The sequence below is a fragment of the Mustela lutreola genome, chromosome 6 (genome assembly GCF_030435805.1).
Source record: "Mustela lutreola isolate mMusLut2 chromosome 6, mMusLut2.pri, whole genome shotgun sequence".
Taxonomy (NCBI): Eukaryota; Metazoa; Chordata; class Mammalia; order Carnivora; family Mustelidae; genus Mustela; species Mustela lutreola.
Window position 1 is genome coordinate 154662311 of NC_081295.1, and position 26570 is coordinate 154688880.

General features: G+C 51.5%; 1 protein-coding gene across 2 annotated transcripts; it reads left to right on the plus strand.

Annotated features, from left to right (window-relative positions):
* The first annotated feature begins 52 nt into the window (after positions 1-52).
* ALDH5A1 (aldehyde dehydrogenase 5 family member A1) lies at positions 53-25950 on the plus strand. 2 transcript variants are annotated; one of them, XM_059179476.1, is made up of 10 exons: positions 58-427; positions 3890-3973; positions 4968-5138; positions 6513-6629; positions 10272-10415; positions 11650-11793; positions 13812-13970; positions 17986-18155; positions 21324-21382; positions 22635-25950. In XM_059179476.1, the coding sequence occupies exons 1-10, from the start codon at positions 83-85 to the stop codon at positions 22838-22840; spliced, it is 1599 nt and encodes a 532-aa protein (XP_059035459.1). In that variant the 5' UTR covers positions 58-82; the 3' UTR covers positions 22841-25950. The 2 variants fall into 2 exon arrangements, with proteins under 2 accessions (XP_059035460.1, XP_059035459.1); XM_059179477.1 differs by lacking the exon at positions 6513-6629 and having other exon boundaries at positions 53-427.
* The last annotated feature ends 620 nt before the right edge of the window (positions 25951-26570 follow it).

The window sequence follows — 26570 nt, forward strand, 5'->3', positions numbered from 1 at the left end:
CCACCTCGCTCCTCCCCCCGCCCCGACCCTTGCACTCGGGCGCGCGCTCGCTTGCCTGCTTCCTGCCGCCGCCTGCGGGGCCATGGCGACCTGGCTGCGGTTGCGGAGCTGCCGGGCCCCGCGCCTCCCGCCGGCGCCTGCGGGCCTCGGCCTGCGCCCCCGCGGCTCGGTGCCCGCCGCGCCCGCGCTCGCCTCGGCGCAGCCCGGCCGCTCCGCCGGGGGCCTGGCGGGCCTGTCCGCGGCGCTGCTGCGCACCGACGGCTTCGTGGGCGGCCGCTGGCTCCCGGCCGCCGCCGCCTTCCCCGTGCACGACCCGGCCAGCGGCGCCGAGCTGGGCTTGGTGGCCGACTACGGGGTGCCCGAGACCCGCGCCGCGGTGCGCGCCGCCTACGAGGCCTTCTGCAGCTGGAGGGGCGTCTCGGCCAAGGTGAGCGCGCACAGGGCCCCCGGGTTGCCCCATAGAGAAACCAACTGTGTCGGCTCCCCCTCCTCGATCCACCGGGATTCATCAGGCAGAAAGTCCTAGGAACAGGACAGAGGTGATCCAAAAGTCAGTCTGGAGCTTCTGTTTTGTCACAAGCACTATGCCAGGGGTTAGGGACAGGCGCCGCCCTCCAGCCTCTGAAATGTCCAGTAGGGGGGAGCAGAAGCTGTGCGCTTAACATGAAATTACCAGCGAGCTGCGGCTCTCGTGAGCAGGAGAGGGGCCTGACGGTGGAGGGCACCTGGGCGCACACACAGAGCGCTCTCCCTGGCTGCTAGTCTAACACAGGAAGGCTCGTCGAGAAATCAGGCCTTGTGCAGGCCGACGACCATTCTCCGGGTTTCGTCCTGAATAGAGCGAGTGCGGTTAACATCTGCTTGGCTTGTGGACGGCCCTCTGCGCACGACCTTCCCTCGGCACCTTCCCCTGTCTTCACCTCTTCTGGTAAAGACACCGGTCATACCGGATTAAGACCCTCATCTATGACCACATTTAACCACAATAACCCCTTCCAAGACCGTGTTTGGAGGTTAGGACTTCAACCTGTGGCTGGAGGGTGGGGCACGATTCTGCCCACAGGTCAGGGTGGCCTCCTTGAAGACCGCAGCTGCAGAGATGAAAGAGCGGCGGGAATTCGGCCGAGTCAGGAGCATGCCTGACCCACTTGTAGAACGGCACGGAGTCCGCGGCAGTTCTGAAGGCTGTAGTAACAAGGGGAGGCAGGGCTGGGTCCCGTGGGGTGTGTAGCCGTCTTAAGGACTGGGGTTTTACCTTGAGGGACGCGGGGCACCACTCCAGGGCTTCGAGCAGAGCTGTGACCAGGTTTGCGTTGGAAAGGGTATGTGGGCCCTGGCATGGAGAGCAGGCTGAAGGAGGGGCATGGTTGGGCAGAGGCCCGGCGGGGGGCTGCTGGCTGGGACGGAGGTGAGAGCGGAAGGTGGCTTGAACCAGGGCCCTCTGCAAAAAAGATCTGCTGGGACTGGAGAGTCAGCTGGAGGCCCTGGTGATGTTGGGGTGAGAGAAAGGGGGTCAGCCAGGGCTTCGGGCCAGAGCAATAGGAAGGAGGAACCACTGGCTGAGATGGGGGAGGGGAGGAGAACCTGGTGGTGGGACAGGTGTGCGGGAAGCTCTTCCGGCCAGGCTCGGCTTCAGTGGTTGTTCGGGGCCCCAGGGCTGGTGCTGGGACCGCTCACGGACGCTGTCCGCCTGTGGTCACATCACCCACCTGACATCCACGCCTCTGGACCGTGAATGTGGCGTCAGCCTGTCCTGGGGAGGCTTGAGTCTTCTCAGAGAACCTTCCTCCTGGGAAAGACCTGGCAGGGTCCTGCTGAGGAGTGCGAGGGGCCTCCGCATACCTGAGTGAGGCGGGTCCACCTATGCTGCAGGGAAAGGTGGGCTCTGGTGGAGCTCCTCTGTGAGGCAGCCCGGACCCTCCCCTCTTGCCCTCCTCTCCCAGGCCCAGGCCTGTCTCCACCCTGCCCGCTGCTGGTTTGTGTTCCCTCTCAGGCCTCCTCCTCCAGGTCTAGCCCCAGGGTTACGTCTGCCCTTGCGAGGTCAGAGCACGCACCCTGCCGCCTCCCTGCTTCCCTGAGCTGCAGTGTGGGTCCGTCGCCCACCGGGGACATGGTTTTCATTGTCTCACGTCTTTCTTTTTGCGTGTTTTTAGGACCTCGTTTCGCACCTTGTGAACTCTTAGGGGATCTCGGGGGAAAGCAGCAGCCAGATACTTACCACTGTGCGCTCAGCTGTTCCTTACGTTTGGCCCTGTAACAAATTAACACCAGTTTAGTGGCTTCCGACAATGCAGATTTATTCTCATACTGTCCTGGGGGTCGGAAGTCCCAAATGTGTTGGCAGAGCTGTGTTCCTTCTGGAATCGCTAGGGGCTTCCTTTCCTTCCCCGCGTCCCGCTCCGTCCACCCTCTCTGCTCCTGGGAGCACGCGCCTTGTCTGACGCAGACCCTCGTGCCTCTCTCTTAAACCAGCCTCCTGATTCCACTGGGCACACCTGGGCGATTCCAGCCCTCTTCACCTCCAGATCCTTCAGTGATCACATCTGCTGAGTGCCCTCTGGTGGGAGGGAGCAGATGCACAGGTTCCAGGGATTAGGACGAGGCAGGCTCTGAGGGCCCCCAGGTGCCCTCCACGGCCAAGTGCTGCTCTTGGTGCTTTCCAGGTGCTTTATCTAGTACTTTCAGTAGCTCTCGGAGGCAGACTTGAGCCAGGGTACGGATGAGGAGCTCGGCTGAGAGGCTCCGAGTCCACCATCCACCACACACCCCTGCTCAGGGGGCCCTGAGCCCCAGACCCCGAGCGCCTCCCTGTTGGAGACCCGCGTGCTCTCACAGCTCCGCACAGACTGTAGTAGCTTTCCTGGGGTGTCATCACAAAATATCCCAGACCTGACGGTTTCAACAACAGAAACATACTCGGTTCTGCAGGATCGAGATCCCAAGTCGAGGGCTGGATCGGCCCCGACCTCTGTCCTTGACTTGTAGGTGACTGTCTTTTCCCAGTGACCCCCCAATATCATCTTCCCCCTGTGCATTCCTGTGTGTGTCCAAAGTCGCCTTTTTACAAGGACCCCCCTTTTATATGTTGGAGTAGGGCACACCCTAATTTTAGATTAATAAAACTTAAAAAAAAAATTTAACTTTAAATTTATTAAAAGTTGAACTTCACGGTAACTCGCTTGCCTCGGTCATATCTGGAAAGACCCCGTCTGTCGCTGTCTGAGTTACTGAGGGCTGGAATGGTGACAGATCTGTTGGGGACAAACACCGTTAGCGCACGACACAGGCCGTGCATCCTGAGCAGGGCCTGCTGGCCTCCCTGATTTCCGGGGTTCGGCCCGGACATCGTGTTTCCCACCAGGAAGCCAAATCTGCTTTGCATGCCTGCCGTTCTCCCACGGTTCCGTGTTCTCCTCTCCTCTCCCAGGCGAAGGGTGGGCTGTGTGTGGAGCAGGCCCTGGGCTCAGATCTTTGCTTTCTCGCTGCAGGCCAGGCCCTCTAGAGCTCAGCCTTTTGTCTCTCCCGCAGAGTAAGCACTGGCCTGGACTCATCAGATGCCTCGCTGCTCGTGCACAGGGCGAGCAAGGACCTAGAGCTGCGTGTGGGGAAGTTATTGTCTGTGCTGTTCAACATGAGTCTTTTTTCACAGCTTATGACTCAATACACCCCTTCAGATGCAACTTGAAATGGAACCTTCCTTATCGCTTCTCAAAGAAAGGCCTGCATACCTGTAACTAACATGTCACAGACACGTCGCTTCCGCCCCAACTTAAAAAAGCAGAAGACAGGTCAGTGTGTGTCTCCCTGAGCCTGAGAGCACACACACCAACCGTTTGAGGACACAGAAGGTTATTTAGTAGCTCTGTTGCTCTTTTTCTTTCCTCCCCAGGAGAGGAGTTCTTTGCTTCGGAAATGGTACGACTTAATGATACAAAATAAGGATGACCTTGCCAGGATAATTACAGCCGAAAGCGTAAGTTCAGGGCCCTAACTTTCTCCCCTAAGAAACTGTCCCAGGATGCTCAGGCTCGAGCAGGGGCAAGCCCGCCGCTAAAGAAAACGGGAATTCATGGCCTGATGATGTGATATCAACTAACTCTTGTGCCAGGCCTCACATCTGCCCAACAGTTTGGATGTTCTACCCTTGAATGATATTCGAGAAACATGCATGGAGCTAGAGCCCATTCCACTAACTGAAGTCAGTCATTCTGAGGAAGACAGATACTGTAGGATTTCACTCATACGGGGGATTTAAGAAACAAAAAAGAAAGAAAAAAAGAGAGAATGACTTTTACAAACAGAGAACAGACTGGTGGTTGCCAGTGGGAATAGCAGTAATACTAATACTGAAGAAATAGATTTTGAGTGAAACTGTGTGAATAATGCTTTCCCACCATTCTAGATTTTTTCTCTGTGATTGGTGTGGTTGACTTTTTTCACACGCCATGTTTGTACGTTTAAGAACATGCCAGAAGTTTGTCCGTAGCTGTAATCGTGGCTTTCCGGCAGGGTCCCAACACTGAGGAGATGTCAGAAGGAGAAGCAAGTGGGGCGTCGGGGATGCAGACAGCCTGTGGTCTGGCTTTCTGCCTGCACCTGTCCTCCTGCTTTCCCAGGCTCCTGCTGGGGTCATGCATTTCTCAATAGCCCCGGGGTTTTGTTTTTTTGTTTTTATGATTTTTTTTTTTAAGATTTTATTTATTTGAGAGAGAGATCACAAGTAGGCAGAAGCAGGCAGAGAGAGATGGGGAAGCAGGCTCCCCACTGAGCACAGAGCCCAATGTGGGATTTGATCCCAGGACATTGGGATCATGACCTGAGCCAAAGGCAAAGGCCTTAACCCACTGAGCCACCCAAGTGCCCCAGCCCCGGGGTTTTTTAAGGGGAGAGTGTCTGCTCTGTGCACAGCCTGCCAGAGTTCTGCCTTTGTCCTGAGAAGGCAGCCAATGTGTCCTTTTCTGATTCAGGGGAAGCCACTGAAGGAGGCGCAGGGGGAAGTTATCTATTCTGCCCTTTTCCTGGAGTGGTTTTCAGAGGAAGCCCGTCGCATCTACGGAGACATCATCTACACCCCCACGAGAGACCGGCGGGCCCTGGTCCTCAAGCAGCCCCTCGGGGTGGCCGCAGTCATCACCCCGGTACGAGGATGGGCAGACAGGTGGGGCCCCGGGGTAGGAGATGGAGTGGGACTGGGACGATACCGCCTTCCTCCTTGTGAGGAGGTGTGCTGCCCTGTTGGCTGTGTCACCTGTCCCGGTTCCCCGTTCCTTTGCTGTCTGCCGGTCCTCTGGGATACCAGGCTGTGGGAGTGGTGCGTGGGAATGCCGGCCTGCTCACACCTGCAGAGGCGGGACGACCCACAGCAGGACCCAGGCCTGTTCGGACCAGGTGTAAAGGCTGCTTCGAGGCCATGCCTGGCACATCGAAAAAGATTTTTTTTTTTTAAAGACTGAAGCTATGACACATTTAATGGGCCATTTTATGCTTAATCGATGGTCATCATCAACAGTAGGGTGTCATCAGTGTGCTGGCCCGGGTTCTGCAGGTGGAAAGCTTTCCAGATATAGCACTGCGTGTCCCCGGCTGGAGCCGCAGCACGCTGGGGACACCCTGCTCTCTCCTGGTGGCCAGCCTCGTGTGGCCACTGTCCACGACGTCCCACGTCCACTCCTCTCGGGTGCCGGAGGGTCTCAGGGCGGCTGTCCTGGCCCAGCAGAGGTGCAGACGGACACCCCCTGAGCCTCGCCTGACTCGGTGTGACTCAGAGCCCCCTGTGCACCAGCTGTGTGACCTGGGGCAAGGGACTTGGTGGCTCTCGGTTCCCCTGAAATAATGTCCTCATTATTCCCCAGTTCAATAAGGGCCTCAGCGGGTTGGGACGAGGATTTCATTAATGATGATTTAAAACCGCCTCCTCGCACAGCATGAGCACAAGACAAGGATTTGTCAAAATTTTTTAGAATGCTGTTCATGTAGATATGGAGATATCTACAAATACCTATCCATAAATAGAGAGAAGGAAGTCCTACATCATCTGCCTTTTTCAAAATTACCTTGGCTAATATTTTCTCCCAAAGGGTCAGTGAACTACAGCTCTCGGCCTAATCCAGCCTACTGCTGATGCTGTAATTAAAGTTTTATTGGGAGCCAGCCATGCCCATTCCTGTACTTACTGTGGCCACCTCCACACTGGAACCACGGACTCACTGGGATAGAAACTGTACAGCCCACAGAGTCTGCATATTTACCATCTGGCCTTTTACTGAGAAAGGTCGCCAACTCCCAGTACGGATGGTCTGGTACTGTTTCAGATTCTGGGGACGTTTCCTGTCTTTTTGAGCCTGTGGCTCCAGAGGTGACAGGTGTCTGGGGCTCTGAGTGTAAGACCAGGAGCACCACTTTGAGAGTCTGTTTGTGCAGTGCAGTTTGTTGACCGACTCCGTGACCTGCCTTGTTCTGAGCTACAGAGCAGTCTACCCGGTCTCACACTTTCTCTGTTCTTCTGACCCCAGTGGAATTTCCCCAGTGCCATGATCACCCGGAAGGTGGGGGCCGCCCTGGCAGCTGGCTGCACCGTGGTGGTAAAACCGGCCGAGCACACGCCCTTCTCCGCCCTGGCCCTGGCCGAGGTGAGCCTCTCCCCCAGGTTTGCGCACAGCCGGCCAAGTCCGAGCGGGGTCATTTATCCAGGCTGGAAAGAAGCTGACTCGAAGCCTCCTTTGGCTGCATCTCATGCTGGATGTGCTGTGTGCTTTCATTTAGCAGCAGTCATTTTAAGTCTGATATTTTATTTTAAGTTTTTAAGTAGGTTCCACACCCAGTGCAGAGCCCAGTGCAGGAGACTTGAACTCACGACCATGAGATCAAGAGCAGATGCTCAACTGATTGAGCCCCCTCAGTGCCCCCAAATCAGATGTTTTAGGAAAAAACAATGGATGGGGGACTTCCTGACATAGAGCCAATGTATATTTTAGGCTGCCCTAAAAACACCATCTGTCCATCACTTTTACTAAGTCAGCAGGAGGATGACTAAAATGTGGGTATTTCTCACACTTATGGAACCTCTTCTTAACCTCTCCCTCTTCCAGGTCAGTCGGCATTCAGTCAGCTCTCGCCACTCTTGTTTAAAACCCTCCTGTGGCTTCTCTTGTCCCTCAGAGTGAAACCCAGACTTCCTACCTTGGCTTCCGAGGCCCTGTAAGATTCCACCCCCCGGAGCCTTAGCCCCCCTCTGCCCTCACCCTGCCTGCCACTCCGAAATCCCATACCCTTTAGCTGCACCCAGTCGGGCCTCTGCCGCTCCTCAGACCGCAGCAGGGTCACCCCGACTCAGCTCTATACCTGCCTTTTCTTCTTCCAGAAAGCTCTTCCCCAAATGCCACCTTTCCAGGGAGGCTCTGCTTGGAAAATCACAGCCTCGGACTCCTGTGCTCCCAATCCCTTCTCTACTTTATTCTTCCCGCTGAGCTCCGTGCACCTGACGTGCCGCTGTCTCACTCACTGGCATGCAGGGCCCACGGAGGCTTGTATCTGTTGGGTTCACTGCTGAATGCCAGCGCCTCTAGGGTGCCGGGGCCAAGGAGGCCCCCAGGGAAGGTTCTCGGCAGGGAGGGCTTCCGTGAGAGCCATGCTGAGCGTGGGGTCAGTTTCTGGCCTCGTCACCTCAATCCTGCCTGTGCCGGGACCTCCTCCTTATTTGGGTCCTTGTACCCCTGTCTTTGGCCCTGTGGTCAGCTGGAGAAGCTTCCAGAAGGCAGAGGCATTTGCCGTGTTTGCTGTTCTGGGCTGTCAGAGACTGGGTGCAGCTCCAGACCCAGTGACTAGAAGCTCCTGTCCTTCAGGGCACTTCCCCCAACGGCACCTTATTTCAGAGGCAAATTGGACATTTTAGTCCTATGGAAACATTAACCGCATGGAAGGCTTCTTTTAGATGAGCCGTTACAGTTTACCTTGAAATAATTCTAAAATCTGTGTGACGTGTGTAAAGGAACTCATTACTAGACTCCTGAGGCGGACACAGAAACAGAGTGAGCGGTGCGCTTGCTACAAATCCTAGTGTCCGGAGTCGGTCTGTGAACAGCAGACCCTTCTGCTTACGAGGTTGATCTGGAAACACACATCTGTGTTGCTCAGAAAGGCGCAGGATCACGTTTGTAAGAACCTCCAAGCCGCCTCCAGACTTTGTCAGACTTCGGATTGGTCTCCTTGTGTCCCTTTACCAGGAGGCGCAGCCAGTTGTCCCTGTTGTCATGACACTGGCAGGGCTGCTGGTCCCTGCTGCTCGTTTTTTTTTTTTAAGGATTTTATTTTTAAGTAAGCTTTATACGCAGCGTGGGGCTCAAACTCACAACCCAGAGATCAAGAGGTGAGCTCCTCTGAGCTACCCAAGCACCGCTGCTTATCACTTCTGAAATTAGTTTTTCCTCGTATTTCTAATCTCTCCTGCGTTCCCTTACCTCATTTCCAGAATTTCTCTAATTCTGATTCATGTTGTTCTTTTGTATCTGGCACATTTTTTCCCTTCATAGTAAGTTACGGCTTTGATCTATTTTGTGGGCCTGTCTTCCTGGAATGCTTTTGTCCACGAGGATGCTTTCTGCTCTTTCTTATTTTCCTCTGTTAATAATGTCCTATGGGATTTGATTTGTGTATTTTTCTGAGCATTTACTTCATTCTTTTTTAAAAGATTTTACTTATTTGAGAGAGTGCGCACGCGCGAAAGAGAGAGTGCGAGAGCACGAGACCGGAGAAGGTGAGAGGGAGAAGCAAGCTTCCTGCGGAGCTGGGAGCCTGATGTGGGACTCGATCTTGGGACTCCAGGATCATGACCTGAGCTGAAGACAGTTGGTTAACCAACTCAGCCACCCAGGCGCCCCTGCTTCATTTTTATACCTAGTTTTCCAAAGCTTTTGGCAGGAGGCCCATTCCCTAACTTCATGAGTGTCTTGTTTCCTTGCTCTGAGATTTCCTGGCTGCATTCCCTTCCCGGCTTGAACCAAGCCTGCCCACCCCACCACGTTCCAGCACTCCTCCCTGCGGCCCTGCTCCTCCTCTACCACAGGGTTCCCTGTGCTCCTCCCTGTGGTCCTGCCCCCCCCTGTCGAGGTTCGGTGCTGTTGCTTGAGTCCCCCCGCTTCTTCCCTAAGGAGTCCCTCCCGCACCTGCTCTTGGGCTGGGCAGTCCGTGGGCCGTTGAGGCCGGCCTGCCCCGGTTCCAGGGCGGTTCTCTGGACTCGTCAGATGGCTTCCTCTACAGCTTCTCCCGCAGGTGCTGCTGCTCCCAGCTGTCACCAGCGTGTCCACACCCCCTGGTCAGGCAAAAAAGCCAGTTGCCAAACACTCCATTTTCCAAAACTTCAGAGGGAGGGCTGCCTGGCTCCTCATCTTAGCGGCGTGGCCGGCAGTGTGTGCCCCACACACGCATTTAAGTGGATGCCCGGGCGGTCAGACCTGAAGTCGGCCTGCGCTGCAGTAAAACACAACTGTCCTGGGCCCCCACCACATCCTGTCTTGGGAATGTTGTCTCTGATGCTTTGGTTTGGCCCCGTAACTGCCCTATTTTCACAAGATGAAATTACTCTGCAACACTCCACTGTTCCCGCCGTCTTCCCAGAATCCCCAGATTTGCACAGTGCGCATTTTTACAAAATTCGGAAGTTATGGTAATGCCAATATGCCCCATCCAAAGAGGGCCGCTGTGGAAAGAGCGCAGGTTTCCGGCCCAGGCAGCGGTGGGTCCGCGCACTGGCTCCGTTTCTCCCTGGCCTGCGGCATGTGCACAATCCCCCCACGATGCCTCCCGGTCATCACCACTGCCCCGGGGTCCCCTGCGGGACGGCCTGACCGCTTCCCCCCATCAGGCAGTGCTCTGGGTGCACCCTCTCCCTTCGGTCCTTCTACAGGTGAACCCAAAACTTCTGGAACTCTCTCCTGACTTTTCCCGGGAAATAAATCCAAGGGTTGTTATGTTTTGTTTGTTTTAACCGAAGTGGCATTAAAAATTTAGTTAAAATAATTTTTTTTAAAACGTGGCATTGAAATTCATGCTATAAAATATTTAATTGTGTAACAACACATTTAGTATCACTTTAGCATGAATAAGGATCTTATTTCAATTCTGAGTAGTTCCAAATGTATTCTTATTCTGTCCCCAAAGTCAGCTTTGTTTTTTTTTCACCCCACGTTACGTTTTGGATTAAAACATCTATTTCTCTTTTTCTGTTTTTCCAGTTTGATCATTTGCTGCCCCCTGTTTGCTGTTTCTCTTTATAGCTTGCAAACCAGGCTGGCATTCCCCCAGGTGTGTACAATGTTATTCCCTGCTCTAGAAAGAAGGCAAAGGAAGTAGGGGAAGCACTTTGTACTGATCCTCTAGTGTCCAAAATATCCTTTACTGGCTCAACAGCGACTGGAAAGGTACGTGACTTAAATCAGACTTCACTGACTTAACACAGACGTCATCCTAGTATTTTCTCTCCTATGGCATATGAAAATACTAGTTCATCTGCATCACCCTTCTTAGGGAGATTTGCAGTGGGGAGTTAGGAGGTCTGTGGGATAAAGTAACATCTGATCACCGTCCGGAGACTTTTTGGATGGTGTCCCTTACCGTGACATGACAGAGGTTCCTCTCTGACAATCCCGAGGCGTTGGGGAGCCATGAGTTCCCATTATTTGTTGCATGTGAAGTGGCTGAGAGCTCTCCCTTGTACTCCTCAGTTCTGGAATGCATGTTCCTTTCACAGTCTAGAATTAAACACACAGCTGATGTTGAAATGGACCTCTTAGAAGGGAGCCAAAATTGTATTTAGTATAAAGGTACTTACAGAAACAGAAAAGTCTGTTTCCTTAAAAAGCTTTATAATTGTGCACGGAGCTGGCAATTCTATTTCTACAAACTTATACTGAGAATAATTGCAGCATTATTGTGAATAGCAAGGAATTGGAAACCTAAATTTCCCACAGATGGGGGCTGAATAAATAAATGCGTGGAGTTTTATGCAGGCATCTGAGGGAATGTTCTAGAAACACATGTGCTATCATGAGTGTTACCCTGCAGGAAGAAGGTATAAGGTGTTATGAACATGTTAAGATGTTCCAGATATGTGGTTGATTGGGAAGATAAAGCAGGTTACAAAACTGTTTAAATCTACCATTCTGTTTTCTTTAAAAAAAAAAAAAAAAAGTACATCTATATGAAGCTGTGTGTGTCGCCAAATTCTGGATCGGTAGACTTTAAACTTCTGTCAGTGGTAAGCGAAGGGTGTAGGCTTCTGGATGACTCTATTATCTTCCCTATATTATGATTATATAATTTTTAATAGGCAGTGTGCTTACGTGGCTCAAGGATCCAGACCGTGTAAACACACTTAGGTTCAGAAGGCTCGTCCCTGCCCCGACTCCCTCCCTCCGTCTGTAACTACCTTTAGTTTCTTGTAATCTTCCATTGTACAAATGCACAAATTGTACACATTGTACACATGTACAAATGCATGTTTCTATTTCCTCCTGTTCGTGTGCAAACTAAGTCATCCCACAGACCCTGCTGAGCGCCTGGCCATTTCCCTGCCGGGTCAGAATTTGAAACAAAGGCTTAGGCAGGTGGCTGGGTCGTCGGATCCGGCTCACCAGGTCTGGGGTCTGCCCGCAGGTGCTGCTGCACCACGCCGCGGGCTCCGTGAAGAGGGTCTCCATGGAGCTGGGCGGCCACGCCCCATTCATCGTCTTCGACAGCGCCAACGTGGACCAGGCTGTAGCAGGGGCCATGGCGTCCAAATTCAGGAACTCTGGACAGGTGAGACCTGCAGCATTTTTCAGGGTGTGTGTGCTTCACAAAGTTCTTACTGCCTAATCACCTCCTGGAAGGAAACTTGCAGGTTCTTCTGTCATTCTTTTTTTGCTCGCTTTCAGCAAATATTTAGTGAGGGCCCTCTTTGCCAGCAACGTTCTAGGCTCAGAGGGTCCAAAGAGAAATAAGGTGTAATCCCTGGACAGACTTCGTCTTCCTGCCCTTTGAATATGGTTATTTTTGTAGTTTAACCTCTTTGGGCTTTTCTCTGAACAGGTAAAATCATCCCCTCAGACACAGAACAGCCCACAGACATCAACTCCTCAGACATAGCTAGGGCCTGAGGCCCATAGTCTTAAGGAAAAGAAGGCAGGAAAATGTTGAGATTGTTCTTGAAAAAACTCAAAACGCTTTTGCCTGGGTCTCCCTGTCCCTGAGATGGAGGTGGCCTGATAGGCACATGGTACAGTATGTCCAGGGGGTGTCCAGGCTGTCATTGGAGAGGGGTGGCTCAAGTTCACATCTCCATAGGAAATCCTGGCTGAGCACATCTGGCATGACCTTCAAAGTGACCTGATACAGACCTCGCATTTCACAGATGAGGAAATGGAACTCTGGAGAGACTGGTTGACTTGGAAGTCCTAGATCCTTGGGTCACAGTCACAGCCCAGTGGACTGGGGTCCCATCTCCCAGTTTTTCTCCAAGCTGTTGCCAGGAACTGGACTTCTTACAAAATAGTCTTAAGTACTTTCTCTCAGCAGACCATCAATAAGTAGTTTTAAATGCATTCCAGAGACAGAATAAAAACTCCTGAAAGGTTATATTAGGGGGAAAAAAAGGTAGAATGTTGTATAATACTCTGTATCGGGTAGTTTTCATCCATCTTTTGACTTTCAGTAATTAATTTTTCCCCTTTTATATAACCTTAAATAAGCTTGGTGGTTTCAGAAATACCCGTGTTTCCTTTTAGAAACATAAAACGCTAATGGGTGTAACTTCAGAGCTACATTCCTAAAGCTACCACTTCGAGGTATGTTGCTTGAAGCCAATAAAAATGCGTAGGACACAAAATTCTATCTATAGGTATCTATTTACCTATAGTTTCTACTAGGAAAATACATGATTAAGAAAAAAGACAAGAAGAAAATCTATCAGTGATAACTGCATTTCCTATAATACGTTATATTTTATAATTTAAAAATATTAGGTCTAAAAATATTAGGTCTATAATTTAAATATATTAGGGTGGCTCATTTGGTTGAGTGACCAGCTCTTGATTTCAGCTCCGGTCATGATCTCAGGATCCTGGGATGGAGCCCCGTGTCTGGAGTCTGCTTGAGGATTTTTTCTCTCTCCCTCTTCCTCTCCCCCTGCTCACACATGCTCTCTCTCTTTCTCTAAAATAAATACATATTTAAATATATATATATATATATATATATTAGGTTTAATTAGAAAAAAATAAGCAAGAGTATTTTCAATAATTTAGGCTGACATGGATGAATGGTATTGTGTCCATTTTCAAAATGCTGGATTCAGCGAAACCCTGAACAATTTAATAAGCTAATGGATCTAAATCAGCCTTTGATCGCCTTCCATCCTGCCCCGGCTCTGTTACTGCTGCATCCCTGTCTCTCATGGAGCTACAGGGTTTTTAATTCTTTTTTTTTTTCTTGCCTCTGTTTCATGGTGGCTCACTTGGGCCGCTGGGGCAAAACTTGGTCAGGTGGCTTTCTCTTTTTTGCACAGATATTTGTACTCACGTACTCGTTTAACCACAAGGTGTGGCAGACATGGAGAAGGCTGGAGAGGAATGCACACTTCCTACGTTTATCTTGGGGGCCCCACCCACATGGGGAGGAATGTGGCAGGTTGGACACAGGATGGGGCCCACCTGGGGAAGGGTTCTCATATTCAGAGAGGTAGCAGCAGTCACACTTCTTGGGTCGGGTCAACAGCCTCTGACGAACTGTCCTGTGAACTTGGGTTTTTCTGTTTTGTTCCCCCCCACACCCACATCTAGACTTGTGTTTGCTCAAACCGTTTCTTGGTGCAAAGGGGTATCCATGATTCCTTCGTGAAGAAATTTGCTGAGGCGATCCAAACAAATCTGCGTGTGGGCAATGGATTTGAGGAGAGAACTACTCAAGGCCCATTAATTGATGAAAAGGCAGTAGAAAAGGTAAGTTCATTTGATTTTTTGTTAAAGTAAATTTCCTGGTTTTGATATCAAAGGCTTAACTAGCAAAGGACACTTTGGTAAGGGGCCCAGCAAGGCTGTTTTGGCAACAATGGAGAACTCAGGGGAAAGTGAATTTCTGCCCAGAAGTATAAAGCAGGTGGCTTCATCTGCCTCTAAACTTTCCCAGCTCTGGGTGTAGACTGAGTGCCCATGAGATCTATCACGTTAGATCTTCTACGGTCCTCCCTAAATTTTCTGTGATTGTGATGATGATCTTATCCCCAGCTGCCCTAGGAATTAGGATCTTGAAAGACGAAGGTCTTTAATTTTTTGAATACCCAAAAGGAAAGGAAGACTGTTTTTATTTTTGAAGTCATGGATGTTTCAGCTGAAATGCTGGCCTCTGTTGACAAAAAAATGCCCTTCCTAAAAGAATCCTTGACAAAAGCATCCTGGTAGGGAGACACGGAATAGCAGAAGCTGCACCCAGGATTTACAGATGGCAGGAAAGGGAAATTGCTTTCAGGAAGAATCTCTTTGTTCATAGAAAGTCACAGTCTAGACAGACCACTAGCTATGTGAGACTTTTGTCCTTGAGGTTTTAAAACATAATCTCCTGTTTTAAAACATAGTCCTTTTTAATAAAGAAGATGTGGGAGGCGCCTGGGTGGCTCAGTGGGTTAAAGCCTCTGCCTTCGGCTCAGATCATGATCTCAGGGTCCTGCGATCGAGCCCCGCATTGGGCTGTCTGCTCAGCGGGGAGCCTGCTTCCCCATGACCCTCTACCTGCCTCTCTGCCTACTTGTGATCTCAGTCTGTCATATAAATAAATAAAATCTTAAAAAAAAAAAAAAAAAAAGAGGATGTGGCATATACATACAGTGGAAAATTACTCAGCCATAAAAAGAATGAAATCCTGCACCGCAGTAACATGGACGGATCTAGAGAATATGATGTGAGGTATATTAGTCAGAGAAAGACAAATACCATATGATTTCTCATGTGTGGAATTTAAGAAACAAAGAAAAAAGATACAAACAACAAAAAAATCAGACTCTTAACTACAGAGAATTAACTGGTGGGAGGCGGAAAAGTGAGATGTGGAATAATTGTGTACAATAATTGCGGAATCACTGTCTCGCACACCTGGAACTAACCCAGCGCGTGTGTTAACTACACTGGAATTGAGTAAATAAAGGGGGAAGTAACATAATCCTTTTTAGAGTTGCTTACGAGGAACTTTCTTATAATATAAACACCCAGAACAAAAACAAAACAAAAAATATGAACACCCCGTATGTTCCTTAGATAAGTCTCTACTCATGGAAAGGATTTTAGTGGACTCATTACAGCAGACAAGCTGGAGGCTGGACTGTGTGTGAAGAAGGACGGGTGACACAGCCAGCCTTCTGGGTGTCACCCGAGGAGCCAAAATTAAACTAGAGCCCCCAGCTGGGATGCACACCCTGCCTGGTGTTTGTTGGCCGCCTGAGGACCAAGACTCCAGGGCTGCCTGGCCTCAGTGGGCAGACAGGCCAGCTGAACCCATGTCTGTTGCCCCAGCCAGTGAGAGCCAAGGGGAGCATCGAGGCTGGTCAGAGCCCTGTAGCTGTTGCCCTGGGATTTCCCTAATAGAGAACATGCATTAGAGTGTCCATGGGTACCACCAGCACTCGAAGGGACTTTGGACCCTGTGACTTGATTGGCTGGGGCCCACGATTTGGGTCTGTATTAGCTGTGGTTCAAAGGCCCAGAGGGCTGGTTCCCAACCCATTCCGTGCCTTTTGCAGCTCCAGATGCTGGGTCCTACCCGAGGAGACTGGGTGTGGGCAGGGCCTCAGCAATGGTTGTTTTTTTTCTTTTCTTTTTTAAGTGCCCCAGCTCTTGCTCATTTGCCAGCCTGGGAGACCACGGTTGTCAAGATTTTGTGGTTGTTGCCCAAGTGAAGGTGCAAACATTGCCCTCTAGAGGGCGCCATTTCCCAGCACTTCAAGCAAGGACTGCAAAAAATTTATTTTTAGAGGGTTTAGAGACAATACCTCCTCTGAAAAAAATCAGCTGTGTTGGCTTTAGTATACAAATGGTCACAGGGGAAATTCCAGAGGAAGAAACTGCATATGACATTTAATATGACCAGAAAAGGGCAAAGCGTATAGTCTATTTGGGGGCAAAGTAGTGGGCCTTGTTAAAATATGTTAAATGTAGTTATTTTTGGAGCTGTAAATCATGCGAAGTAAGCCACTGTGGCTAATGGGGATTAGTTGCACACACTGGACTCGGCACCTGTAGAGGCAGGGGTTTAGAGAGGGTGTGTCTGGATGGTAGAATGTGCCCGAGCCTGTATTTACCTTTCCTGAAGTGCCATAGAATATTCCGCTGAGAATGGAGAAGAGTGGACGGCTCCAGTGGACCAGAGGTTGTGGACTTCTGAAGGCAGAAGAGATGGTGTTAACACAAGTCCGCGCAGACAAGGCATGCCCCAGGGGAAGTGGGTGCCATTTTTTAGGGTGGGCCTATCTAGAACTGGCTGTGGTCTTGAGTAGGCAGGGGAGTAGGGGAGCCATAGCGCCAACTGGTTGTACTTTTGCACAGTTTCCGGAGTTGTTCCTATATCACTCGTCCTCGCAAGCACCACCAGTACACACAGGACAACAGAGGCATTTGCTCTGGGCTGGGCTCCAGCTTCAAGAGTCGGGGTGGGTGTGACAGAGCCGGGCTTCCTTGCCTTTGCCCCTTGGGGAAGGGGGCTGTCCCTGAAGTGAAGCCTCCCGAGTCAGAATAAACCTGAGCTTGCCATTGGCCCTCTTGTTCAGGGGAGAGAATGGAAACCGCAAAGGCCACCCATGTGACCCACTTAAATTAACCGAACCAGGCCTTCATGAGGGAGGTGAACAGTGCGGAATCATGACGCCTTTAGGGCAAACTCTCAGCGCGTAAGAGGAACAGTTGACCCTCAAGGAAGAGATGAGTCTGGGAACAGAAAGGAATTTCCTGAGAACCGAGCAGTGTTCTCTGTGTGGTTTGTGCAGCATCAGTAAAACAAAAGCAGGTTCTGTGAAGATGAGGCAATGAGAACGAGAAAGTTTTTAGAAATTAAACACATGACGGTCAAATCTTTTTAAAAAATCAGTAGATGAAGATGGAAGACAGAATCAAGAAGAACTCTTAGAATTTAAAGCAGAAGACAAAGAGATGAAAAGTATGATAGCAATTTGAAAAGAAAGTAATTAATCTGTGCCGAGGGGGATATCCGTTTCAGCAACAGGAGCTCCAGAAGGAACTGAGAGGGAAGCAGTGGCATTAGCAAATAAATAACATGAAAACTCAGAGCAAGGGGAAATCACTCTTCAGAGGGAAAGACTTAACTATTCTACCTAGTGGAATGAAAGGAAAAAAGCCCAGCCACATTCTGCTGAAACACCAGAATGTCAGGAACATAGAAGAAGATCCTAAACGCTTGGGGTGGGGGTTGGGGGAGACAGGAACCCGCCAAGGAGTAAGAACTGTCTTTGAACATGACTTTGATCAGCAACACTAGAAATAGAGGCATGTGCGCAAGAGTTCTGAAGCAGGATGATTTTGGATCACCAATCCATCACCAACCAGTAGCAGGTAAGACATCAGACATGCCTTGGAAAACTCAGGAAGTAGTGAACCTTTCTCAAAACAGCCCCATGAGGAGAATGTATTAGAACAGGAGGAATGCTGTCCTGAGGGGACAGCATGGTGCCCAAGAACCCGGAGCTGACTCTAGAGGGTGAAGAACAAATCCCAAGAAAACCAGAGTGTCGGGCCCAGAAGGACATCAGGCCATACCAGACCCTCAATGAATTACAGGATCAGACAGTGGAGAATCTAAGGGCAGAGGAAGGTGGCACAGGGCATGTCATTCTCAACCTATTTTTTAAGAAAAGAAAAAAAGCCATTTTCTGTAGATTTAACACTCCGAGAGACTATCATCCCCACAGTATCTTCAAGCCAGCTTTCCCAAGCTTCTCTTTTTCTCTTCACACAGGTAGAGACACACGTGAGTGATGCAGTTTCCAAAGGGGCCACCATTGTGACCGGCGGGAAGCGACACCAGCTTGGAAAAAATTTCTTTGAGCCCACCCTGCTCAGCAACGTCACCGGGGATATGCTGTGCGCCCATGAAGAGACGTTTGGGCCTCTGGCGCCCGTTATCAAGTAAGATCACCTCGCTGGTGGGAAGACTGGAGAGGGTTGGGCAGAAGAAGGGCCCCGGGAAGGGAACACAGCTGGAGTGCTGTCTTGAGGCCCGGGGTGGGAGGGGGAGCTGCAGAGCGGAGCTCTGTTATGTCAGCTGAAGAGCCAAGAACTATTCATGGTTCTCAGAAAGAACATATATAACATATAACAACATTAGCATATATAACATACATAACATATATAACATGTAACACATAGCATATAACATATAACAATATTATTACCTATTTAGATCCCTAAATAGAAATTCTTTCCTTCACCTTCTTTCGTCTGGCTTTGGGCTAAAGTCTGTTTTCTCCTCAGTGGAGCACATCCTCAAAAAGACTTCTTTCGAGGGAGTCGGTGGTTCTTAGGTGATGCTCTGTCTCACTTCCAGAGGCTGGTCATAGCTCACCTGGATAAGATTCTCGGTTCAGCGCTGTGACGACATCACTACTTATCTACTTGTTTCCGGGGTTGTTACCGAGGAAGCTGGTGTCTGTCTGGCTCTTGTTCCTTTTTCTCTTGGAAGCTGCTGGGATTTCTCACGGTCTCTGACATCCTGAGGCCTCACGGGTGAGGCCATCAGGCGCGTCTCCGGGCCGCGGTCCCGTCGACTTCCTCTCGTATCCGAGCTGTCTGTCTAGTCCTGGGAAGTCCTTGGTCATCGTTTCTCCAGATACTTCTCTCCCCTCCTTTCATTCTGCTGCGACCTTCTAGGAAGTCTGTGACGGTGACACGTCTGTGTCACCCCCCACTTCTCTTCATACCTGTCTCTTCGTCGCACGTCTTCATCCATTCCCGAAGCCTTCTGAGACCCCCGGTCCCCTCCGCCCGCAGCCGAGCCCCCCGGTCCTCAGAGGCACGCATGCTGCTACCCTGCCGGCCCACCACACGCCTTCGGCTACTCTGCCGTCCCTCATCTCTCCAGATCGTTCTTCCCCATCGTGGGTTCTTCCCGCTTCGTTATTCTCCCTTATGTTGCTGTGGATGCTTATCCGTTTCTTGTGTTTTATTCTGTTGCTCTGTTTCCGCCTCCTGCGGTGTGGCTCATTCGGTATGTCATCCTTCTCCTTGTCAGAGCTCCTCCGGTGTCTTGTCATTTCCCATGTGGCCTCGTCTGGAGCTCCTGGAACTCTCGGCAGCCCTGACTGGAAGTGTCTGCCTTGGAGTTGCGGTAAAAAGCTTAGACCTTAGCCTGGGCTGCTTCCGATACATTTGAGCCTCGGGAAGGAAGCTTCTAGTATGAAGACCCAGTCTCAGCACAACTGCCCGTGCCCTGGGTATTCCTGGGGTTTGGCTTCCTGGGGTATTTTGTTGTTTCCTCTGGTGTAACAAGAGGTGAGAGGCGTTCGAGGGAAGAGGCCTCTGGTTCATGCTGTTGCATCCGTTTGGGCTGACTCACCAAGCCGGCTGGGCGCGAGTGCTGCCTGGTCCCCCCACCCTGAGCTGGTGGCCCTGCTGCTTTTCTGCCCGTAGACTTGAACCACTGGTCCAGGGACCCAGGTCTGAAGGCAGCAGCACCTGAATTTGCAGGCACAGTGGGGAGGTGCAGGCTGCCAGCGTCCTGGCCCTTCTCACCCCTCCATGGGTGGCCCCCAGCCCTCTCCCACTTGAGGCCATCATTCTTTGAGGATTCCACCACCTTCTCAGCCTCCAGAAGCGTCTTGTTTTGGGTGTTAGTTGCTGACTGAGGGTTTTTGAGCAGATTCTTTCTCTCTCCTCCAGCATCCAGTTCTCAGGGAGAGCTGGCCCCTGGCACTCCCCAGGCCATCTTGTCTGGGGCAGAAGTCTCTCTTATACAGTTTCCCGGCTTTGTTACCATCTTGCCAATGCAATTTACATATTAGCCCACCAGAAATGGAGCACTGGAAGAACTTTAGTCTTTGTCCTCATAACAGTTGTTTTACCTAGCACGTGAACTTGACACTTTCAAGGAGCCTAGAGGATGCAGTTGGTGGTGAGGGGTGCAGGCTTTGGAGTTGTCCCGGGTGTCGATTCAGTCTTTGCTGCATCCTACCTCTGTGCACTTGGACGGATCGACTTCTCGGAGCCCCAGGGTCCCCCCCAAGAGGAGCCCCAGGGACCTCTCCTGGGAAAGGAACAGGACTGGTGCTTGCTCTGCAGAAGTTTTCGTTAACGTGGTGTGCATAAAGCACTACGCCCAGTGCCTGCTGGCATCATGGTTGCTGTGACTTAGTTAAAGAGTGAGGTCGAGGAGGAGGACCGGTGGTCACTAGTGGGCTCTGCTCTTACCACCCCTCTGCTGTGGGCACAGGGTGGCGGGCGCACAAGCCCAGTGTTGGCAGGAGGTGAAAATCCTCAGCAATGCCCCAGTCAGTGCTGTGGGAGGAAGGGGCGTAGGAGCCTCAGCCGGGACTGACTTCCTGTGCTCCGGCGGGCAGGACAGCTTGTTGTCCGTCTGCAAGTCAACAAGCCCCGGAGATGCGGCTGCTCTGCCTCGGGACAAGTGATCCTCCTGGGGTGCCCCTCCTTGGTCTCCCCCTGGAGCCCTCTTCTCTCCTACCCTTCCTCTTGGGTAGACGGGGGCCCAAGGCGACTCCGCTGCCTCTGCCTGGTGCCTTCAGAGAGACGCCTGGCGTCCACAGCGAGCAGATCTCTGAATTTAAGAATGGGGGCCTAAGAGCCCTCTGCCCCAGGAGAATGCTTCTCAGACATTGTTCAAGAAAGAAAGCGATAAAGCTGGAAGGGACCTCGTAGGGCTTTGGAAGGACCGATGCTCGTTTCAGGCAGGAGCAGGACCCCAGCGCTGCACGCGGAGAGCCCCGGCCCTCCCCTTCTGGATGCCTTTCCGCGGCATGATGGCATGATGCCTGCTTCTTGGGTGGTTGCTGATTGTTACGTGGCCTCTGCAGGGAGCAGAGCTGTCATCCTTTTGGGAGACGCAAGGTCAGACGTTCCGGATACACTGTGTTCCGCAGGCCTGCTTGCCTCTTGTTCTCGTGGGAGAGAGGAGCCGGCGTGGGGAGCCGTGGGCCGCCGTCCTCTCTCCCCTGCCCTGGGGTCTCTGTGCAGAACTGCCCTTCACCCTCTGCCGCTGTTTGGGAAACTGCTCAGGAGGAGAGACGGCTGCTTTTCCTTCCTCTGGCCAACAGATTCTGCTGACCACGTGTTTCTCTCTGGCAGGTTCGACACGGAGGAGGAGGCCGTGGCGATCGCTAACGCAACCGATGTGGGGCTGGCAGGTAGGGGGTCCTCCCCGTGCTGTGCGAGGTTCCCGTTTCTCCAGCTGGTGCCGGGTGTGCCTTAGAAACATCACCCTGGGTTTTGAGGAGACGCCCTTGTCGGGTGTGTTCTGTTACTTTCCAGGGCACAAGGTGGTTTGTGCAAGTTCACGGTCTGCCACCTGGTCCTTCTGTGTTTGGGAGCTCCCTGGGAGAGCGGAGGGCGTTCAGGAGAAGAGTAGGGCAGCTCGTGGGGCAGCCCACTCCCCACAAGTCCCTTGTCCTCTGAGGCTGGATGCCTGCAAATTCCAAGTCTTTTATCTTGCATTCCACCTGGCTCCGGGCAGCCTGGCCCGGACTGAGGGCAGTGGCAGAGCACTGGGGATGGTGGAAGAGGCACGGGGCATGTGTGCAGACAGAGCCCCAGTGGCCGCCGTCCTCTTCATCTGGAGATGGTCAGGGCGGCCGCAGCACTACCCCGTCACCCTGACATCACTAGACGCACACACCGGCTGGACGTTGACATTCGGTGTCCACAGTGAGGGGCGTACGGAGCAAGATGCCCCGGGGGGGGGGTCCCCCACAGCACCTAGAGAGTTGTTCTAGGGCCCGGGTGAGAGGGGTGCGGCAGAGCCTCTGGGACACTGCGCTCCGGGCTCCCTCCCTTCACGATGGGACGAGGGGAGCTGCACCCGCACCAGGTCCTCAGTGACGGGCCGCGTTCCGATCATGCAGAGGTGGAGCAGAGAGGTTCTGGGAGGAGGGGACCGTGGCAGTTAAGAAGAAACGCGGAAAGGACGAGGACGGTTTGGTCCCGGAGTTCAGAGATGGTTGGCGAATGGCGTGAGGGAAGGCGACGCTGAAAACGCTGCCCGAGTCCACACCGGGGGGGGGGGGGGGGCGGTCAAGTACCCAGAAGACTCGAACCTTATTTTGTAAACAGCAGGGAGTCCTTGGAAGGGTAGGGCAAACCCCGCACGAGGACAGTCTCGCTGGGTGGCAGAGTGTGCGCGAGAGACGGCCCTGGCGGCAGGACCTGGGGAGGCTCCGGCTGCCGTCCTGCAGGGTGAAGCCGTCCCTCATGAGAGGGGGAGGGGAGCAGAGCGAGAGACCCCCGGGTCTGAGATGAAGACACGGACAGGACCAGCTTAGAGCCCTGTGGGAGCAGTGGGATTCCAGGCCCGACGAGATACCCCATGGCCCGTGGCTTCCTTGGCGTTAGATGGCATGTCTTTAATGGCTGTCCTATGTATGTCCCCTATCCCCATGACAGGTTATTTCTACTCTCAAGACCCGGCCCAGATCTGGAGAGTAGCAGAGCAGCTGGAAGTGGGCATGGTTGGCGTCAACGAAGGACTGATCTCGTCTGTGGAGTGCCCCTTCGGGGGCGTGAAGCAGTCGGGCCTCGGGCGAGAGGGTTCCAAGTACGGCATTGATGAGTATCTGGAACTCAAATACGTGTGTTTCGGGGGCTTGTAGGGTTTGCTAGTTCTTTCAGAAATAAAAAAGGAAGCTAGCCTCCATATTATGGGGACATGCCATCCATTATTTTAAGTTAACTTGTAGGTGACTGGGATTAGGCATTTTTAAAGTCTCATCCAGTGCGCATCATCTCAAGCAGAGGTGAATCCCACCCCTCCGCGGACCTGACTCAGGACCCACGGATGCCCTGTGCCTGTGGCGGCTGTCCCCCGCCAGCAGGGCCCCGGGGCCCATCACGAAGGCTCCATCACTACCTGGGCGGCCTGGGGGCCCCGCGTTCCTACCATAGGTCTGCAGGGAAGAGCCCCGGGCACGACACGCAGGCCGGCCGGGCCGGGCACAGCAGCCCCGCCACCTGGCGACTCAGCACTGCAGACCCCGCTGCGCGTTCAGAGGTCTGGGCGCACGGGCTGAAGTACTCAGACCTCTGAAACAGCCCAGAACTGCCTGTGTTTCTGTGGGCAGTGAAGGAGCACCTTTCCCTTTTCCTGGACCTTTTTTTTTTCTTAGATTTTTGTCTTGGATTTTGTCTTAGTAGTCTCTACACCCAGCATGGGGCTGGAACTCATGACCCCGAGATGAAGAGTAGCAGGCTCTGCCGACTGAGACTGCCAGGCCCCTGGACCATTTTTTAAGTTGAAGGCTTCGTCCTAAATATACGACTTAAAGATCATGTTTTCATTTCCATCCCGCGTTTCATCTCAATTTGTTTCTTTTAGGAAGCGAGCCTAAGCCTAAAGCAGAGCCACGTCCCGCTTCAGCACCACCCCCCCACCCCGGTAGCTTTGTTCGCGTAGACCTGCCTTCAGCACCCCTGTTCCTCCTATGGACTGGAGATTCCGGGTATGCCTTACTTAGCTCGATGGGCAGAAAGCGAAATATTTGCAAAAACAAAATCAGTGTAAGTACAGGGCCGTTAGTAGTAGCAGCATAGCCCTCCTTGGGCATCGAGCTGTGGCTTTGCCAAGATGGGGGAGGCCGGTGCCCACCCGCTCTCCTACCTGAGACGAGGAGGTCCCCGGCAGCCTCTCTTCCCGTCCTCTCGGGGTGCTGCTCCCTCACCTCCAGGAGGACAAACCTCTCCCCACAGCGAACCTGGGAGGAAAACAGATTTCCATAAGGGCCCATCCACCTAGCGGAAGGGGTGTGAGGCCTCGAATGGCAGGTACCCTTTATCCAGTAAGAGTTTTTACAGTTCGTTATTTAAAACAACAATGACTGGTGTTTCCTGTCACTCTGAAAGAGGAACTCTGATCCGGAAAATTCTAAGCTTTATCTGGACACATCTCCCGTCCGCACTCAGACACTGAGGAAAAGGAATCAGGCTGAATAAGCATTGATGGAGCTTTCCTTTCCCACCATGTGTGGGGTCCACTGTCACTCCGTGGATATTCTGGGCATTGGAAGGACAGCTTGAGGGCAGGTGTGCTGGGGACGGGGGTCCCCTCCCTGCCCCCTGCTAGTTAGCATCGTTCCCTGTACCCCTGGGGAGCCGAGGTTAAGTCACTGTCTGGAATGCCTGTGGGCACAGAGGAACTCACTTCTGGTCCTGGCGCTCCCTTCTGTTAGCCTGCCTCACACCAGCCGTCTCCCGATTCCCACAGGAGAGACAAGCTGACCTCCGCCTCGGGCCGACGTATCTCAGCCACACCCTGTCCAGAATCACATGTGCAGCATACTGATGGTTTCTTTCTTTTATAGTTTTAGGTGATTTTCTATAACTTTCTAATTACTTAAGATTTGGATGTATCCATCTGTTTCAACAATAAAGATGCTATAACATTATTGGTTAGAAGTCTGGAACACAGACACCAGGAGGTGTTAGGAGAATGCATTCACATATGTGGATAGCTTGGTAAGCCAGTGGATTCCTTGTCTGGGCGGCAGACTGGAGCTTTCTTGCTTATTATTTGGCCCCCCTGGGTCCATAAATCGAGGTCCAGAGACTCACTGCAATGTCTTTAATTATGTATTTAAAGTGATTTGAGAAGGAACTAGGTTCCTGTTGAGTAAAACTGTTCTGGGTTGTGGGAAGAAGAAAAGTGTCTCTAACTGAACATTTCGGGGGGGCGGGTATTTTCCAATAAGGTGACCCTGTGTGGTGAAGTCAGGCAGCGGTTGGCAGACAAGAGCTCACAAGCCAGACCTAACCCACCACCTGTTTCTGTGTAGCCCAGAGCTAAGAATAGGTTTGTATTTCCAAATGATTGGGGGCAAAATCAAAAGGACGGTATTTCATATCACAAAATTAAAGAAATTCCAACTTCAGATTCCATCCATAAAGCTGCGGTGAAACACAGCCATGCCCATTCATTCAACATCGGATCTGCGGCTGGTCTCTCGGCAGAGTTGAGTACTGGCAACACAGACCGACAGTACGGCCTGCAAAGCCCACAGTATGGACTCGCCGCTTACAGAAAAAGCTTGCCAACCTGATGCTGAGGGAGATCTAATCTTCCTGCGTTTATCAGGCACTGTTTTATTTCATTGAACACCTGTGTAAAAGGTACTTTTCTGGGCATTGGTCCAACGAGTTCTCACCAAGAACTTGCCAGCAATGATCCTGTGATCAGAAATTACCTGGATAACAGGAGTCTGTTGGCCTCGAGAAAACTACTCCATTCATTTTCCCCAGCTAGGCAGGGATTCTCGTTGAAATAGCTTATCTGCACTTACCCCTCTGAGTGGCTTTCAAACATGATTTTATGTCAGGCGTTGTTCTCTTTTCTCCTTTATTCTTAGGGAGAGACTGTGAAAATAAGCATCAGAAGCACAATGCAAATAAATCTGGTTTTACTGTTAAACTGTTAGTTTTAGATTTTGCCACAGGCCTGCCTTCTCCAAAGGCTGCAGCCCAGGGTTTTAATCATTCATGTGCAGCTATGTTAGCTTTTTACTTGAATAATATTGATGCTGTGACTTTGTGTGTGTGCTTTATTTTGTAGGATTAAACTTGGGAATAAGTGTAGTGGGAAGTAGGGGAATGTTCTGCTTTTTAAACGTGCCTAGAACTGTTTTCCAGTTTTTGATAATTGTGTATGTGTATCAGTCTCGTCAGCAGAGTTGTGCGTGTGTGTGTATAATTAATAAATGTTACATTAACAGAATTTCCCGTTTCTGTGTTAAGGTTTTTTGGTTGTGGTTTCCTCCTTTCCAGTTCATCATTTCTGTTTATACTGGATACTATTAGCCCAGTTCACATATGCATAAAGAACAGCAGAATATGCTATCCCAAAGTATGCTGCTTTGGTATAGCAATTACCATGAGCTGAAGATGTCTAAAAGAAACAGATACCAGAAAAGCTCTCTGCCCTCCTCCTACTTTCTTAAAAGCAGGACCTAATTTACACAGGTGCCCCCACCCCTGCAGTAGGAAGGATAAATGTTGATCCCCAGTGACAACTCTAGACGCTGTGGGCCTGGAGAGACACTAAAGGAATCTACAGGACAGATTTTACCAACTGGCTTTTGTCTCAGCCCTTGAAAGCCTTCAAATGCTTTCCTCTGTCCTGTCTTTTCTCCACAAATGTACTGCTCTTTGTTGAGGACGCTACATCAGCCAGAGTTTCAAGCTGCTTCTCTGAGTTCCTCATTCTTTCCTGGGCATCTCTCCTGTACACCTGAGGCATACATGGTAATACGCTCTTGTTTTTTTTTTTTTTTTTTTCCTCTAGCTTTTATTTAGCCAAGAACTCAGAAGGGCAGAAGGGAAATTATTCTTCCTCTC

Excerpts from the sequence above, each read along its gene's own strand:
- ALDH5A1 (XM_059179476.1), top strand. The coding sequence starts at position 83 with ATGGCGACCTGGCTGCGGTTGCGGAGCTGCCGGGCCCCGCGCCTCCCG. Across the intron at positions 18,156-21,323 it reads CCTCTGGCGCCCGTTATCAA|GTTCGACACGGAGGAGGAGG; the intron begins GTAAGATCACCT and ends TCTCTCTGGCAG. Across the intron at positions 21,383-22,634 it reads AACCGATGTGGGGCTGGCAG|GTTATTTCTACTCTCAAGAC; the intron begins GTAGGGGGTCCT and ends TCCCCATGACAG.